General features: G+C 36.9%; 3 protein-coding genes across 3 annotated transcripts; 2 read left to right on the forward strand and 1 right to left on the reverse strand.

The window, feature by feature from the left end:
- The first annotated feature begins 299 nt into the window (after positions 1-299).
- Positions 300-2,517, forward strand: LOC107766588 (oxygen-evolving enhancer protein 1, chloroplastic-like). The gene is given in 2 exon segments (NM_001324920.1): positions 300-558; positions 1,523-2,517. Coding segments are annotated over 2 exon segments (999 nt in total). The 5' UTR covers positions 300-315; the 3' UTR covers positions 2,279-2,517.
- A 276-nt stretch (positions 2,518-2,793) lies between these two features.
- On the reverse strand, positions 2,794-5,494 carry LOC107766590 (pentatricopeptide repeat-containing protein At1g20230-like). The gene has a single exon (XM_016585399.2). It carries the CDS (start codon positions 5,350-5,352, stop codon positions 3,292-3,294), a length of 2,061 nt encoding a protein of 686 aa, XP_016440885.2. The 5' UTR covers positions 5,353-5,494; the 3' UTR covers positions 2,794-3,291.
- Positions 5,495-12,559: 7,065 nt separating this feature from the next.
- LOC107766586 (CASP-like protein ARALYDRAFT_485429) lies at positions 12,560-15,754 on the forward strand. Its single transcript, XM_016585391.2, has 3 exons — positions 12,560-13,013; positions 15,123-15,255; positions 15,334-15,754. The coding sequence occupies exons 1-3, from the start codon at positions 12,874-12,876 to the stop codon at positions 15,547-15,549; spliced, it is 489 nt and encodes a 162-aa protein (XP_016440877.2). The 5' UTR covers positions 12,560-12,873; the 3' UTR covers positions 15,550-15,754.
- The last annotated feature ends 1,673 nt before the right edge of the window (positions 15,755-17,427 follow it).

Consider the following 17,427-nt stretch of genomic DNA (forward strand, 5'->3'; position numbering starts at 1 on the left):
AATAAATATTTTACATTTTTACCTTCAAATAAGGCAAGACGCGGTAGTCCACTAATTTCCTGGCAAGATTACAAAAGGGAGTATCTTTATCCTAAATACTAACTTTGCCACGTTGCAGGCCACCAAATAATAGGCTAATGCTCAAACCAACCAATGAAAAATAGCCCTTATCCTATCTCTTATCTTACTCACAGCAAAGCCACCAAAATAATTTGTCCAGCCTCTCATACAAACCACTTCTTACTGCCACTCAACCACTTCCTAAAAAGCAGAAACAGAGAGGAGAAGAAGACTGATCAAGAAAAGGGTAAAATTATGGCTGCCTCTCTACAAGCAGCTGCTACTCTAATGCAACCAACAAAGGTTGGTGTTGCCCCAGCTAGAAACAACCTGCAGTTGAGGTCTGCTCAAAGTGTGAGCAAAGCATTTGGTGTTGAACCAGCTGCAGCTAGGCTTACTTGCTCTTTGCAAACTGAACTCAAGGACTTGGCTCAAAAGTGCACTGATGCTGCCAAGGTTGCTGGTTTTGCTCTGGCCACTTCTGCCCTTGTCGTCTCAGTAAGTTGCTTTTCTTACTCAATTCTGCCTGCTTCATGTCCATATTTCCCATATATCCAGTGCTTTTTCCCGCATAATAAAGTCATAAATTCAGACAGCACAATTTAGGTATTGCATGAAGGCTCTAGTCACCAGACAAAAACAAATTAGCAGTTTCTCATCATCATTCCGTTAGGATCAATCTAAGCAAATTCATCACATTATGTATATGATTCAACATGCCAGCTATTAAATAACTTATTAGAAATACAAACAACCAATGAAAGATGTCACGAGATCCCCTGCTCTATGGGGGGGGGGGGGTTGCCCTCAGCGTTAAGGAACATGTACTTGGGTGTATGTGCGACTTGTTTAGATCATGAGTAGGCACAAAAGCAAGAAAGCCACTTTTACACTTAGTGATTAGTACCGGTGAATGGGATAGAATGAAAGAAGGAATTCCATTCATTATTAAAAAAAATAAAGAAAAAAAAAAACTCTATCATATCCCTCTATTGTGTATGAAGTTTATGGTTTCCGTTGGTGTAAAACCAATCACCTGAGTTTAAGATCATAAGGAACACTACAGCTGGATCAGAGATGAATGCTACCTTACCAGTATGGCATACCGATGATTCTAAAAGCAGGTAACATTCTTCGAGCTTGTAGGCCTTATATTCTTTTCCAAATATCTAAATCAGGTGCTTGAGGATACATAGAAATACTTTAGAGGGCTTCTTTACCATTGTCACCCAATATATACACACAATAGCACCTCCAATAGTAAGATCAGTCTATATCCAATCATCCAATCTCGTCAAAATTTCCATTGTTCATTTCTGGACATTCATGTAGTCATCTGTATTTCAGGACAAGCATCCATGTTTCTGTAAGGATAAACTGTTTTAGGGATTCTGTCTTAATTAAATTTGAAAATCTTGTTTCTCATGCAAAAATTCCTGAAGTTTGTCCACTTGGCTGCTAGGGAGCAAATGCTGAAGGAGTTCCAAAACGTCTAACCTTCGACGAAATTCAAAGCAAGACATACATGGAAGTAAAGGGAACTGGAACTGCTAACCAGTGCCCTACGATAGAAGGAGGTGTTGCCAGCTTTGCCTTCAAGCCAGGCAAATACAATGCCAAGAAATTCTGCTTAGAGCCCACATCATTCACAGTCAAGGCAGAGAGTGTGAACAAGAATGCACCCCCAGATTTCCAGAAAACCAAGCTCATGACACGCTTAACCTACACCCTTGATGAGATTGAGGGACCATTCGAAGTGTCTTCTGATGGCACTGTTAAGTTTGAGGAGAAGGATGGAATTGATTATGCTGCTGTTACAGTTCAGCTTCCTGGTGGTGAGCGTGTGCCCTTCCTCTTCACTATCAAACAGCTAGTGGCAAGCGGCAAACCAGAAAGCTTTAGCGGTGAATTCCTTGTGCCATCATACAGAGGTTCATCCTTCCTTGACCCAAAGGGACGGGGTGGATCTACTGGCTATGACAACGCTGTTGCATTGCCTGCTGGAGGGAGAGGAGACGAGGAGGAGCTTGAGAAGGAGAACGTAAAGAATACTGCATCTTCTACAGGAAAGATCACCCTGAGTGTTACCCAGTGCAAGCCAGAGACCGGTGAGGTCATTGGAGTATTTGAGAGCATCCAGCCATCTGATACTGATCTCGGTGCAAAGGTCCCCAAGGATGTGAAAATCCAGGGTATCTGGTATGCCCAACTTGAATGATGGAGAGATTCTAGAATTTGTGTATCATTTCTTGGTCTGAATTTGTTTGTAAGTTACAAGGTTAAACTTTCTCTGACTCAATTTGGACAAGCATTGAAAAAACTATCTTGCTGTATATTATCAAGCTTGAGTAATATTTCATGCTAATAGCTAGTTACAAACATTGCTAATGCTTGTATTTACTCAGAATAGAGTACAAAGTACTGATCATCACAGAGAAGTGCTAATTAATGACAGTCTATGTCCCCTCGACGCCACGATAATCAAAATATGGGAATGTGTACAGCAAAGGTGAGCTCAATCTTTGTTCCCTTTACCCCACAATCATCAAAATATGGGGATGTTTTCAATAAAAGTGTGCTCAATTAAGTAATTTTTATGTCATTAAGAGATCTTAAATCATGGCAAGGAGTACATAGCTAATAAGTAACAAACAACTTAGTGCCCATCATAGATCATGCAGTGGTAAAGTAGAAACAGACAGACAGATGGATAGAAATCAATACCAAGAGAAATAAACAACGGAACCAATATAAATTCTCACTCTTCCTTGATTTAAGTTCCCATGAATAACAATCATCTTATTGTATCAATATTGACCGGCAAACATATACACTTCGTATTATAGTCCCAGGTACCAAACCTGGCAGTAGCACCTTTTCTTCTGCTTGCTTAGGACTTTGCCACTCTGAAGAGACGACCTTCAGACATACAATGAGGTGACTAAAGGCGGTTAGAATTGAAATGTTACATTTTTGCATACAAGGCTAGGCCGTAGAACCTTTGTGCTGAGTGTATGTCACGAAGCTAGTGCTAGCAAAATTTTCTAAATCATTAGTTGCAACCGCAAGCATGGTCACAGTGGATGACATCTTTAGACTTATATTTTCCTCGGAGAAGAACAAAAGGAATCTTCTTCATATAGTATTATCAGCTTAGATCCCCCAAATATCCCTTAAGAATTTCTTATGCTTGCAGCTTATCAAGTTTAATACGTGATGGCATTTGTTATTTCACCAAAAATCTCTACAGGAGCATAACCCATCCTTAAAATGGTGAAACCTTAGAGGATCTCTCACAATGATCTGCACTCCAACAATTTTGGCTAAATACTTAATGGCATTATGGCAATCTCCACATATTCTCAAGTTTTTGAACACCCTAATTGACGATGCACCATCCAAATTAAGAATCCCAAAGGCAACAGCAAGCCTCTCACTATGATTGCACAAACTGTATTCCTTCTCCTCTGCATCAAGATCTTGGCCAACAAGGTCTGTACAGGGTAAATACCCGGCTAACCTCATCTTTTCACCTATTTCAGCCAAAAAGCTGTTAATCTCTGCAGTCTGAGCATTATTCTTGTCACCGACAACAAAGGTATGCACTTTGTCTTTCACTTGAATCCAACTACAACCAGGAAGTTTAATAATTCCTCTTTCTCTCATCAATTTCCTAATTTCTGAGGCCTCCTCTCGTAGTTTGGCTGCTTCATAGATGTTGGACAACAAAACATAGTTCCCAGCATTTTCTGGCTCAATCTCCAACAGTTGTTTTCCGGCAGCTCGTGCCAATTCCACGTTCTTGTATACTCTAGATGCACCAAGCAATGCTCCCCAAGCACTAGTAGTTGGTTTCAGGGGCATGTTTTGGATAAAATTATATGCCTGTTCTAGGCGACCAGCACGGCTTAGAGCATCAACCATGCACGAATAATGTTCTGCATCAGGTTCAATTCCATGCTCCTTGCTCATTGAGTAAAAGATCAAAAGACCCTCGTCTACCAGCTGTGAATGGCTGCAACCCGATAGCACGCCAGTAAAAGTAACAGAGTTGGGTTTCATCCCCAAACTTACCATTTGATGAAAAAGCATCAAAGCTTCCTCTCCTTTCCCATGCATTGAATTTCCAATAATCATTGTATTCCAAGCAATAGTATCTTTTTTTGGCATCATATAGAAGACTCTTTTGGATAGTTCCAGGTCACCACATTTAGCATACATGAGTACCAAAGCAGTGGAGACTGTCTCATCTTCCGAAAATAAACGGCGAATGATAAAACCATGAATCTCTGCACCTCTTCTTATGCTTCCTAGATCTATACAAGTAGGTAACACACTGGTGATTGTGATTTTATTTGGTTTTGCACCTGACTGCTGCATTTCACGAAGTATTTGAAGTGCCTTATCTGTTCTTCCACTTTGCATGCACCCACCAATAACAGAATTCCAGGAATCGGGATCCAGTTTAGTTCCTCTTTTTCTCAACTGATCAAAGACATGAAGTGCTTTGTCACATTTCCCATTTGAAAAATATGCTGACATAATGACATTGCATAAAACATAGTCAAACTGATGCGTACTATCAAATACTGACTCTGCTTGTTTGATACTTGAACAACTAGCATACATGTCCACAAGAGCACTGCTAACATACACATTATCGTGTATCCCATTCCTAATAATATAACCATGAATCTCTCTGCCCAAATTCAAACTTTTCAAATCCGAGCAGGCAGGAAGTATAGAAGACAATGTAACAGGATTTGGCCTCACCCTATTTAACCCCATTTCACGGAATATCCTTAGCGCCTCTCTTGGAAGTTTACAGTTAACATAGCACGAACTCATCGACGTCCAAGAGATTACATCTTTAGCACTTAAATTATCAAAAACCTCTTTTGCACCTCGAATGTATTTACACTTGCCATACATGTCAATCAATGCATTTCCAAGGAGCAAATCGGAGTGATATCCATATTTAATTACATCTTGATGAATCCCTTTTGCCTTTATAAGGTTGCCCAAAGTAGCACAAGTCTTGGTTGCTGATAACAGTGCTAACTGATCAGGAAGAACTTTCCTCTGCCGCAATTCGTTGTAGACTTTCAATGCTTCTTCTGGACAACCCCTCTTCGTGTATGCGGTGATCAAGAGCGTCCACGATCGTATATCTGGTTTGGGCATTTCATCGAACAATTGACGGGCACGTCGCATGTCTCCATGAGGTTCAAGAGCACGCCGGAACTGGAGGTTCAGATTAGGACGAATGCTTGAGGGTAGCTTTGAGAGCATGTGCTTTACTACCCTAATGGTGGATGCAAGTTCACAGGTTTGTTACAGCAGTTGATGTAGCAATGCAGAGGAGTACTCTTGGCTTTATTCGTTGTCCACAGACGTTAGTGGCAGTTGGGTTTAAAAGGCTTAATTGTTTCTTATTTACATTTCAGTTCCTTAAAGTTTTAGTTAATTCACTTTAAAGTCCCACCGGTGAGCTGTACAATTTAATTACAGAGAATGATTTTGCTTGAGCATATTCTTTATGCTAGAAGTCAAAATAAATGTAACTTGAAGAAAAATAACTTACGCCTTAAGAAAAGTCATTTTTTTCTCTTTAAAGAAAATTATTTTGTAATAATCAAACACTACGAAATGACATTTTCATTAAAAAAGCATAAATATTTTTATTTTTTTTTTGAAAACTGACACTTGCCATGCCATAGTGACCCTAAACATCGGACAAATATATGCTAACCAAATATACATAACTTCCATAACATTTCCACCATGCGACAAGATTGCTTCTGAAATACTCCGTTTCAGTTTACGTGAACTCATTTGATTGGGCACGGAGTTTAAGAAAAAAGAGAAGACTTTTGAACTTGTGGTGTAAAATGAAGCACATATATTTTGTGTGGCTATAAATCATTGCATAAAGGTAAATTGTTTCCAAATAGGGAAATAGGTCATTCTTTTTGGCATGGACTAAAAAGGAAATAGGTTCACATCAATTGAAACGGAGGGAGTAGTATGTACTCTGTAATAACATTCCTATATAACAACATTTCACTATAAAAGTCAAGTTTTTCCAGAACCAAACTTCATGTTATATTATAATATATATATGTTCTTTATAACATCATTTTGCTATAATATCTAAAAATATTCGGAACAAATAAGGCTGTTATAGATAGAATTGACTGTAATTCCTCTATTTTTTGTGTTTTATATTCTAATTTTTTTTAAAAAAAATACTTTGCTTAGAAAAATGTGATTGTTATAAATATATTATATTACGGATGTTCATTTAGTACTCCGTTGTAAATAAGCTTCCTGAAGAAGCTTATCCATATGGGACTCCACCGTAAATATGTTTATCTATTTAGTACTATATTGGAAATAAGCTTCCTGAAGAAGCTTATCAATTCGGTACCCGGTTATGGATAAACATTACCCCCAGTATAAGTTTATCCATACCGGGTATAATAGGCTTATCTTTTCAGTACCCAGTTATGGATAAACATTACCCCCGGTAAAAGATTATCCATACCGGGTATAATAAGCTTATCCATTCAGTACTCCGTTATGGATAAATATTGCTCTCAGTAGAAGATTATCCATATCTGGTATAGCAGCAGCTTACACAGCAGCTTGTAGTAGCAGCTTACACAGCAGCTTATAGTAGCTTACACTGCAGCTTGTAGTAGCAGCTTACACAACAGCTTGTAGTAGCAGCTTACAGAGCAGCTTCCTTTCTTCTATAAATAGAAGAGATTTCAGTTCATTATGTACATCAGTTTGAGTTCGAATAATATATCAGTTTCTCTTTATACTTGTCTTTACTTTACAGTCTTTATTTTATAACACGTTATAAGCACGAAGCTCTACCATCTCGAGCAAATATTTTGAAAGTATCTGAGGTAAGAACTTTCTTTTCCTAAATAATGTCAAATCTTTCTAAACTTGAATTTGTAGCCCTGGATATATAGGGCAAAAGCTACATGTCTTGGGTGTTTGATGCTGAAATTCATCTTGATGCGATGGGTCTGGCAGACACCATCAAGGATAAAAACCAGGCATCAAACCAAGACCGTGCCAAAGCAATGATATTCCTACGCCATCACCTTGATGAGGGCCTAAAAATGGAATATCTCACTATTAAAGATTCAGTCATACTGTGGAATAATTTGAAAGATAGATATGACCACCTGAAGATGGTCGTTCTTCCACAGGCACGTTATGATTGGACTCATCTAAGGCTACAAGATTTTAAATCTATCAGTGAGTATAATTCTGCTATGTTCAGAATTATTTCCCAATTAAAATTATGTGGTGATAATATTACTGATCATGATATGTTGGAGAAAACTTTCACCACTTTTCATGCCTCGAATATGCTCCTGCAGCAGCAATATCGAGAGATGAGATTTAAAAAGTATTCTGAACTTATCTCACATCTTCTTATAGCAGAGCAACATAATGGGCTATTAATGAAAAATCATGAAAGCCGACCTATTGGTTCTTGTCCATTCCCTGAAGTGAATGAGACGAACTTCCACCAAGCTAAACGTGGAAGAGGTCATGGCCCCAGTCATGGCCGTGGTCGGGGAAGAAACCCCAATCATGGTAATAATAATGCACCAAAGAAGCCTCCTCACCACCAGCAGTGGAAAAGGAAGGAACAAAAGCATGAAGCGGTGCAAGCGCCAAATGTAGAAAATGCATGCTATAGATGTGGAGGAAAAGGGCACTGGTCACGTACTTGTCGTACGCCAAAGCACCTGGTTGAGCTTTATCAAGCCTCCCTGAAGAAGACAGAGAAAAATGCTGAAGCAAATTTTATTTCTGAAGATAATTTAGACTTCATGCATTTGGATGTAGCTGATTACTTTGCACTCCCAGAAGGAGAAATAAGTCATGTAATCGGTAGTGAAACTGTAGAAATGTAAATATTTTAATTTTTGTTGTTTGTAATAGATAGTATGGTTATGTAATTGTTGTACATAAATAAAAGTTATACTTTGATAATGATGTTTACTATAATATATTTTATTTATGTTATTTTGAAGAATATGGATAACCCTCAAATTATGTTTGGATCAAAGACAAATCATGAAGATATTTGTGTTATTGATAGTGGAACAACTCATGCCATATTCAACGATCAGAAATACTTTTCTTATTTGCATAAGGAAAAAGCAAATGTTTCAACAATTTCTGGTAATATAAGTTTGATTGAAGGCTCCGGAAGAGCCATAATATTTCTGTCTAAGGGAACAAAACTTATTATAGACAATGCATTGTTCTCCTCCAAGTCCCGAAGAAACTTGTTGAGTTTTATAGATATCCGCCGAAATGGGTATCATGTAGAGACAATAGATGAAATGAACAAGGAATATCTTTGTATTACAAAGAATATTTCTGGCCAGAAATGCATTGTAGAAAAGTTACCAACTTTATCTTCTGGCTTATACTATTCAAAAATTAGTACAATTGAAGCACACTCTATCGTAAACCAGAAGTTTATGGATTCAAATACTTTTGTGCTTTGGCATGGCCATTTGGGCCATCCCGGATCAATAATGATGAGACGAATTACTGAAAATTCGAGTGGGCATCCATTAAAGAACTTGAAGATTCTTACAAATGACGAATTTTCTTGTGATGCTTGTTATCAAGGAAAAATGATCACTAGACCATCACCGATGAAGGTTGGTATTGAATCCTCTGCCTTTTTAGAGCGTATACATAGGGATATATGTGGACCTATTCACCCACCAAGTGAGTTGTTTAGATATTTTATGGTCCTAATAGATGCATCTTCAAGATGGTCTCATGTGTGCCTACTATCATCTCGCAACCTAGCGTTTGCAAAGCTATTAGCCCAAATAATTCGATTAAGGGCACAATTCCCAGATTATCCTATAAAGGCGATTCGCCTTGATAATGCTGGAGAATTCTCATCTCAAGCTTTTGATAATTATTGTCTATCAGTTGAGATAAAAGTTGAACATCCTGTAGCTTATGTTCATACTCAAAATGGCCTTGCAGAGTCATTTATTAAACGCCTGCAATTGATAGTAAGACCACTACTTATGAAAACAAAATTGCCCACTACTGTTTGGGGCCATGCTATCTTGCATGCAGCATCACTTATCCGTCTCAGACCGACACATTATAATAAATATTCTCCGTCACAATTAGTTTTTGGTCATGAACCAAATATTACCCATCTACGAATTTTCGGATGTGCTGTATATGTGCCAGTAGCACCACCACAACGTAGTAAGATGGGACCACAAAGAAGGATAGGAATATATGTTGGGTTTGAATCACCCTTTATTATTCGCTATCTTGAACCATTGACAGGAGATTTATTTACTGCTCGATTTGCAGATTGTCGGTTTGATGAAACAAATTTCCCACAATTAGGGGAGAGAAAAAGGAAATCAAAAGAGAAATTGTGTGGAAAGTTTCATCATTATCTCACTTTGATCCCCGTACCCCTATATGTAATCAGGAGGTCCAGAAGATCATCCATTTACAGAATATAGCAAATCAAATGCCAGACGCATTTACTGATTTGAAAAGGATAACTAAGTCACATATCCCAGCAGAGAATGTGCCTATCCGAATTGATGTCCCAGTAGGACCATCTACTAGCATGGGAGCTAGTGAACCTAAAGCACGCCTGAAGCATGGTAGGCCTTTGGGTTCTAAGGATCGAAATCCTCGAAAAAGAAAATCGACAAATGATCAAAACGATACTATGAAGGGATCTCCTGAAGAGACCCAAAATCTGATTAGTTCTGAGATTCCTGAAGAAATTAATGAAACCGAAGCTCATGTGAGTGAGGAACTTTTAATAAGTTCGAACGGTGATGGGATTAATTTAAATCGATTTGAAATAGTGGTGGATAATATTTTTGCATATAATGTTGCACTTAATATTATGCAAGATAGTGAGGATCTTGAACCTCGATCTGTCGAAGAATGTCAACAAAGATCTGATTGGCCAAAATGGCAAGAGGCAATTCAATCGGAATTGAAGTCACTTGCTAAAAGAGAGGTCTTTGGACCAGTAGTCCAAACACCTGCTGGTATAAAACCAGTTGGTCATAAATGATTTTTGTGCGAAAAAGGAATGATAAAAATGAAGTTGAAAGATACAAAGCTCGCCTTGTTGCACAAGGATTCTCACAACGACCTGGAGTCGATTTTGATGAAACATATTCACCTGTTATGGATGCCATAACATTTCGATATCTCATCAGTTTAGCACTACATGAAAAGCTTGAAATACATCTAATGGATGTAGTTACAGCTTATCTGTACGGTTCACTTGATAATGAAATTTATATGAAAATTCCTGAAGGATTTAAAATGCCTGAAGCAAAATCTCAGGAAATGTATTCAATCAGATTACAAAGATCTTTGTACGGTTTAAAGCAATCTGGGCGCATGTGGTATAATCGCCTTAGTGAATATTTGCTGAAAGAAGGTTACATAAATGATGTTATTTGTCCATGTATTTTTATAAAGAAAATGGCATCAGAATTTGTTATACTTGCTGTTTATGTTGATGACATAAATCTTGTTGGAACTCCAGAAGAGCTCCAAAAGGCAATTGAATATCTTAAGAAAGAATTTGAGATGAAAGATCTTGGAAAGACAAAACTTTGTCTTGGTCTGCAAATTGAATATTCAGCAGACGAGATCTTTATCCATCAATCTGCCTATACAGAAAGGGTCTTAAAACACTTTTACATGGACAAAGCGCACCCATTGAGTACACCAATGGTTGTTCGATCACTTGAAGTGAATAAGGATTTGTTCCGACCTCCAGAAGAGGACGAGGAACTCCTTGGTCCCGAAGTACCCTATCTCAGTGCAATTGGTGCACTAATGTATCTTGCTAATGCTACAAGGCCTGACATAACATTTTCTGTTAATTTACTAGCAAGATATAGTTCTTCTCCTACACGGAGACATTAGAATGAGATTAAGCATATATTGCGATATTTAAAGGGAACTCTTGATATGAGTTTGTTTTATGCTAACAAAGATAGTGCAGATCTTGTTGGTTATGCAGATGCAGGTTATTTATCTGATCCCCATAAAGCTCGATCTCAAACCGGCTATGTATTTACATATGGAGGTACTATCATATCATGGCGCTCCACAAAGCAATCTATTGTTGCTACTTCTTCAAATCACGCTGAGATAATAGCTATTCATGAAGCAAGTAGGGAATGCGTATGGTTGAGATCAATAATTCATTTTATTCGAGAAAAATGTGGTTTGGAATGTGAGAAAAGACCCACAATTTTATACGAAGACAATGCTGCATGCATAGCCCAATTGAAGGGAGGATTTATAAAAGGAGATAGAACGAAGCACATTTCACCAAAATTATTCTACACACACGATCTTCAGAAAAATGGTGACATTGATGTGCAACAAATCCGTTCAAGTGATAATCCAGCAGATTTATTCACTAAATCTTTGCCAACTTCAACTTTTGAGAAGATGGTATACAAGATTGGAATGCGGAGACTCAAATATTTGAAACAAGGTTTTCATCAGGGGAGTAAAATACGCGATGCACTTTTTTCCCTTACTAAGGTTTTTTCCCATGGGGTTTTCCTTATAAGGTTTTTAATGAGGCACCTAACAATGCGTATTACTAAATATGTGTACTCTTTTTCCTTCACTAGAATTTTTTTCCCACGTGGTTTTTCCTAGTGAGGTTTTAATGAGACACATGATCTTTTAATGAACATCCAAGGGGGTGTGTTATAAATATATTATATTATGGATGTTCATTTAGTACTCCGTTGTAAATAAGCTTCCTGAAGAAGCTTATCCATATGGGACTCCACCGTAAATATGTTTATCTATTTAGTACTATATTGGAAATAAGCTTCCTGAAGAAGCTTATCACTTCGGTACCCGGTTATGGATAAACATTACCCCTAGTATAAGTTTATCCATACCGGGTATAATAGGCTTATCTTTTCAGTACCCAGTTATGGATAAACATTACCCACGGTAAAAGATTATTCATACCGGGTATAATAAGTTTATCCATTCAGTACTCCGTTATGGATAAATATTGCTCTCAGTAGAAGATTATCCATATCTGGTACAACAGCAGCTTACACAGCAGCTTGTAGCAGCTTACACAGCAGCTTGTAGCAGCAGCTTACACAGCAGCTTATAGTAGCTTACACTGCAGCTTGTAGTAGCAGTTTACACAGCAGCTTGTAGTAGCAGCTTACAGAGCAGCTTCCTTTCTTCTATAAATAGAAGAGATTTCAGTTCATTATGTATATCAGTTTGAATTCGAATAATATATCAGTTTCTCTCTATACTTGTCTTGACTTTACAGTCTTTATTTTATAACAGTGATATAGTTTTTGAGAATGTAAAATCTGAAACTAAAAATTATTGAGCAAACTTTTATCCTCTAATTTTGACAGCTCGTCATTGTAGTTGAAACAGAGGGAGGAACAATCTTGCATATGCAACAATCTCATTTAGGCAACCCTATTCCTTTTCCTCTCAGACAAACCAAATTCCCTTTACAAAATCACATTTCAATAAAACCAGATAGAATTAGTAAAGATCGCAAATAGTAGTATGATATTCTTACGTTACAACATCACTATCTTCCCCAAAATTCCTTCCCTTTACTCGGTTACACTTCTTTCCTTTTATAGAAAGTACAGATAATTGAATGGATACAATGAACATCTATGAATATCATAAGCTCAGCAGAGTTATACAATCACTTTGTGGAATTTCAGTGATGAAATGGATAATAAACTGCAGGGGTCTATAGGGACGAGTGCTGGTTTAGCTTTGAGGCTAGGACAGGCTATTTTCTCTGCCGCTTCGCTCCTTTTCATGTGTTTGAATGTTTCTTACTACAGCTACAGCTACCCTCCCTTCTGGTATTTGGATTCCTTACTTTTCTTTTCTTCTCTGTATCCATGTCCTTTTTTTTTTTCGTATTTTTCTCATTTTTGCTATCTATTTAATTTCGATTTATCATACTACAAAGTCTTGATCTTGAAGTTAGGGGGGGGGGGGGGGGTCATTTTCTCATTTTTCCTATCTATTTAATTCTGATTTATCATACAAAGTTTTGATTTTGAAGAATTTGGGGGCTCTTCTTTTTCATATTTGCTGCGGTATTTGGCAGCTATATTTGAGAGAACCACTTTTGAAACCAACATTTTTCCAGTTTGAGTTAATTGGCGGTTTTGAGAATCGGATTGAAGGAGAACCCGAATTGGATCAAAGAAGGGAATGAAAGGGGGGCAAAGAGTAGGAATAGGTCATTAATTAGGCACTAATGATTTGCCAGAGCTCAGAAGTCAGCTAAGTGGTCAAGATTGTGTCCTGGAGGACCTACTTGTTAAGAGTTTCATCTCTATATCTTGACCTGAAAATATTAAGAAAGTCCAGTTTTAAAATGTTAAATGGGTTGCGACGGATGTTATGACTTTAGCAGACAAACCTGATTATTGAAGTTTGTTGTGGATAAAAGATAATATCATAACTTGATCTGTTAGGAGGGAAGTTAACATGAGAACCCTTTGATGCTGGATGATTTTCGGCCATTTCTTCATATTTGTGATCTTTTTATAATTTGTTGTTTAAGATGCATTTTTTGCACTAACAAATGTTGGGTGAACGGTGGGGAAATCATATCAAATGTGATATAGTAATAGTAGAATAAGTCTAGTGCATAACTTTACCAGTAGAAAAGCTTTCACTTTGATAAATTGACAATCTAAAGGGTGTTACTGAAATTACCTCGCGAAAACCTAGTAGAGAGCTTTGATGAGCTTTGGGAGGAGACTTTCTTTGAAAATTTAAAGCTAGTCTAGGGTTAATAAAAGGATCTTTACAAGAGACATGTGAAGTTCATCTCCAATATGGAGTCTCGAAGGACTAGTTACATGAACTTAAGGAAGTTAATATGTTGGATATACGATTGCTTTATTTTGTTGGAGTAGTTAATTGGGTATTGAAGATTTGGATGTGGAATTAAGGTTAGAAATATTTCCTGAGAATGTTAAGATTGGTCATATTGCATACTTTGTTTACCTAAGTGTGGGAGAATTTGAAACAGACAGCAGAATCTATCCGTCTGTATCCAGAGATTTGTCATAAGAGCCACAATCAGGAAGTGCTTAGTTGAGATTTATGCTTCTTGGAGTAATCTATGCAGTTATTATACCAATTGGAGCATTATTCTGTTTGTGAGATATATCTCACATGTGTAGTCCTTATTCCTTTTTTTGGTATAACCATCTGATATCCGGAACTCACTGGTTGAATAATCCAGATTCAGGCCACATAAGGCCCGTTAAAAGGGGCTTGAACCCGAGAACTGTTTAATAATTGAGGGATTCCATCCATTTCAGCACACTCCTCGGTGATAGCACATAGGAGTAGCCTGTTTAACAGATTCTAAGTTTGTAAGTTGTAAGCCGATGGTTTAGGTCATTGGTGATTGAAATCATATTTCTGTTCCTAAGGTGCTATTCCTGCATTTTCATTTTCTTATCTTTCCAGAAGACAAGCTTTCTAGCATCAATAACTTTTGTAAGTCTGTAGCTTTTGCATTACAATTGGTTGATGATTATCTCAAATAAACAACTTTTTTGTTTATAATGTGCTACAACTGCATTTTCTTTTCCATGTTTTTATTCTTCCAGAAGTAGGAGTTTCTTGAATGTTAAGCTCCAGAATATTACTGGTTACCTGAGTAGCAGATGTCACCAAACAAAAAATAACTGATTAGTAGTCATTCCCAGTTAGTTTCACATTCTGATTTAGTTCATGCTTACATGAGCATAGTTTTAGCTAAGCATAGAACACAGTTAATCAGTTGTAAGAATCTTATATCTTGATAGTTATATGTTGTTACAATGCAGTGGCTTCTGCATACAGATCGTTTAATGTGAAAAGAAGACCAATGCACAATTCTTCTAGTTGCAGATGTGCAATTTCTCTGTTAAATTACCTATTTCACCTTTTGTTGTTGGCAGCTTTCTGGTGGCAACCATGAGTTTCGTAACACCATGGAACTTGGGTTTGGCAGTGATTGATGCATTTTCGCTGTTGGTTAAACGCTCATCTCATCAGCCTGGGATATTACCATATCTCGTTGGAGTAGATTGGGTATGTGCCTTGATAAATTTACCGTCAACTTTGCTGTAAAATATTGATCAAATATAGTAGTCTTGGATTCTATAACAGGTTCTTTCGTTTCTGTCACTGGCTACGGCGTGTTCCACAGCTAGTGCCACTGATTACTTGATTGCTTCTGGTGGTAGTCCATATTACAATTGGAACATGTGCAGACGATATCAACTCTCTGCTGCCATGGCTTTCTTGTCTTGGATTTTGTCATTGGCGTCTTCTCTCTTCAATCTTTGGCTTCTTCTTCCTACCGTATACTTGTTGCATCTCTGATCCTGGACCTCCTGATTAGCTCTTAATTTAACAAATATGTAGTGAGTAAAGATTGTCAAATTAATCTCATCTCCATCTTTGCTCTCTCTCTCTCTCTCTGATATAATTTGGTTTAATTTATGAGGCCAAAAGAGAGACCATGTAAAACCTTACCGATACTTTCTGCTATAATCTTAGAAAGGATATTAGAATTATACTGAAGTTATTTCACTCGTTGCTTTAAGAGTATTTGGTCCATTTATTGATGGGTAAACTATGGGGATCATTGAACTTGTTCGCGGTGGACTCACTATCTACTGCCTTGATCCACTTGGTAATTATATCGTTGAAGTCTCTGTCCATGATCAAATCCTTTCTGAACTCCTCAATGACCGCCTTTCAAAGAGAAGCTGTTGTACTGCTATTAGATATTCAAAATTTCAAATGATATCAGAGTTCTTATAGTCCTAATTAGCTAATTGTTAAAGTCATTTTATCTTAATTCTACTAAACAAAATAAGAAGAAATGGAAGCTTGCAGAGTTTAAATAAGCGTCTCATTAGTGAAGTTATATTCAAGGATGAAGTGGGAAAGACAAACATAGCAGGTAAAATGAATTTAGCTTAGTTTTGTGCTTCAAACATCTTCTATCACGTTCCAGAATAGTCTAGTGTTATCCCTTTTTTTCTTCTTCAGAGTTTGACATCTCAAAAATCACATAGCAAGAGTAGAAATTGAAACTGAAACTGCCATACAAATATACAATCTTTTTGGTGTTGGTTAAAAAACGAGAAATATATTTCATATTTGTGGTCCCAACACATAGAATTGGTAATAATGTAATGTGTTTTGAGAAGTTTTGAGTAAAATATTATACCAGTAGCTGCTCTATTGGTATCTATTAATAGAAGAGTACTCTTGATTGGTTAATTTTGCAAATAGAACAATTGGAAAGAAGAGAAGGGTCGAGATGGAGTTTTTCTAGCCACTAAATCGAAATTAACAAAAATAGAAAGAAAGGAAGCAAGAAAGTTATGGAGGTCATTTCAGATCTACTCATAATATGTGTCGTGGTTACTTAAAATAGTTATCTCAAATTATTTGTCATTTAAAAGTTCAATACAAAATTGGTTATATTTTTTCTTTTTTACCCTTAATAATCAATTGCATTCATATTTAGTAAAAATATGGATAATGTCATTGATAGATATGTCACATAAATTGAGAAAATATTTAATAAGGGTAAAGTAGTTAAAAATTATTCTTTTTTAAGAGCGTGCACAAACGAATCACGACACATATTATAAGACGGAGGGAGTATTACAGAAACACAAGAGAGACCAGATCATAATACGTAATTCGCTGCTATCGGGTTGTTGGGAATACGACGGTCTCAACTCTCAACTAAATATAGTATTTGTATATTGCTATTCATTTTGAGCGGGTTTGCATATGGTGGTTTTAATGCTTAACTTTCTGTCTTGTATTTTTGCAAGTATTATCACCCTATTAATGGCTTAGTTAATTGCAACAAAAATAAATTCAGTGATTTTTTATAAGTAGGATCCGAGAAAGGTAATATTTACACAGGTCTTATGCCTACCCTGAAATGGCAGAGAAGATTTTTCCGATAGACCCTCGGTTAAAGAAAGTAAGAAACGGGCTTAGTTAATTAATTACCTTAATTTTATTTTAAAAGCTAGATAGAAATTTATGTTAATAGTGAACTTAGGTTGGATCTATTTTATCCACCAAATCTCTTCCATTCTTTTTTCCTAAGCAAATAAAAAAGCTCGACGATCTTTCTATTTTCCTCCCAATTTCAAGCAGAGAATTATTGCATCCATACATAGTGTCATCTAGAAAAAGAAGAAAACTGAAAGACTATGATCAAGGTTT

This window comes from Nicotiana tabacum, chromosome 3 (genome assembly GCF_000715075.1).
Source record: "Nicotiana tabacum cultivar K326 chromosome 3, ASM71507v2, whole genome shotgun sequence".
NCBI classification, from domain to species: domain Eukaryota; kingdom Viridiplantae; phylum Streptophyta; class Magnoliopsida; order Solanales; family Solanaceae; genus Nicotiana; species Nicotiana tabacum.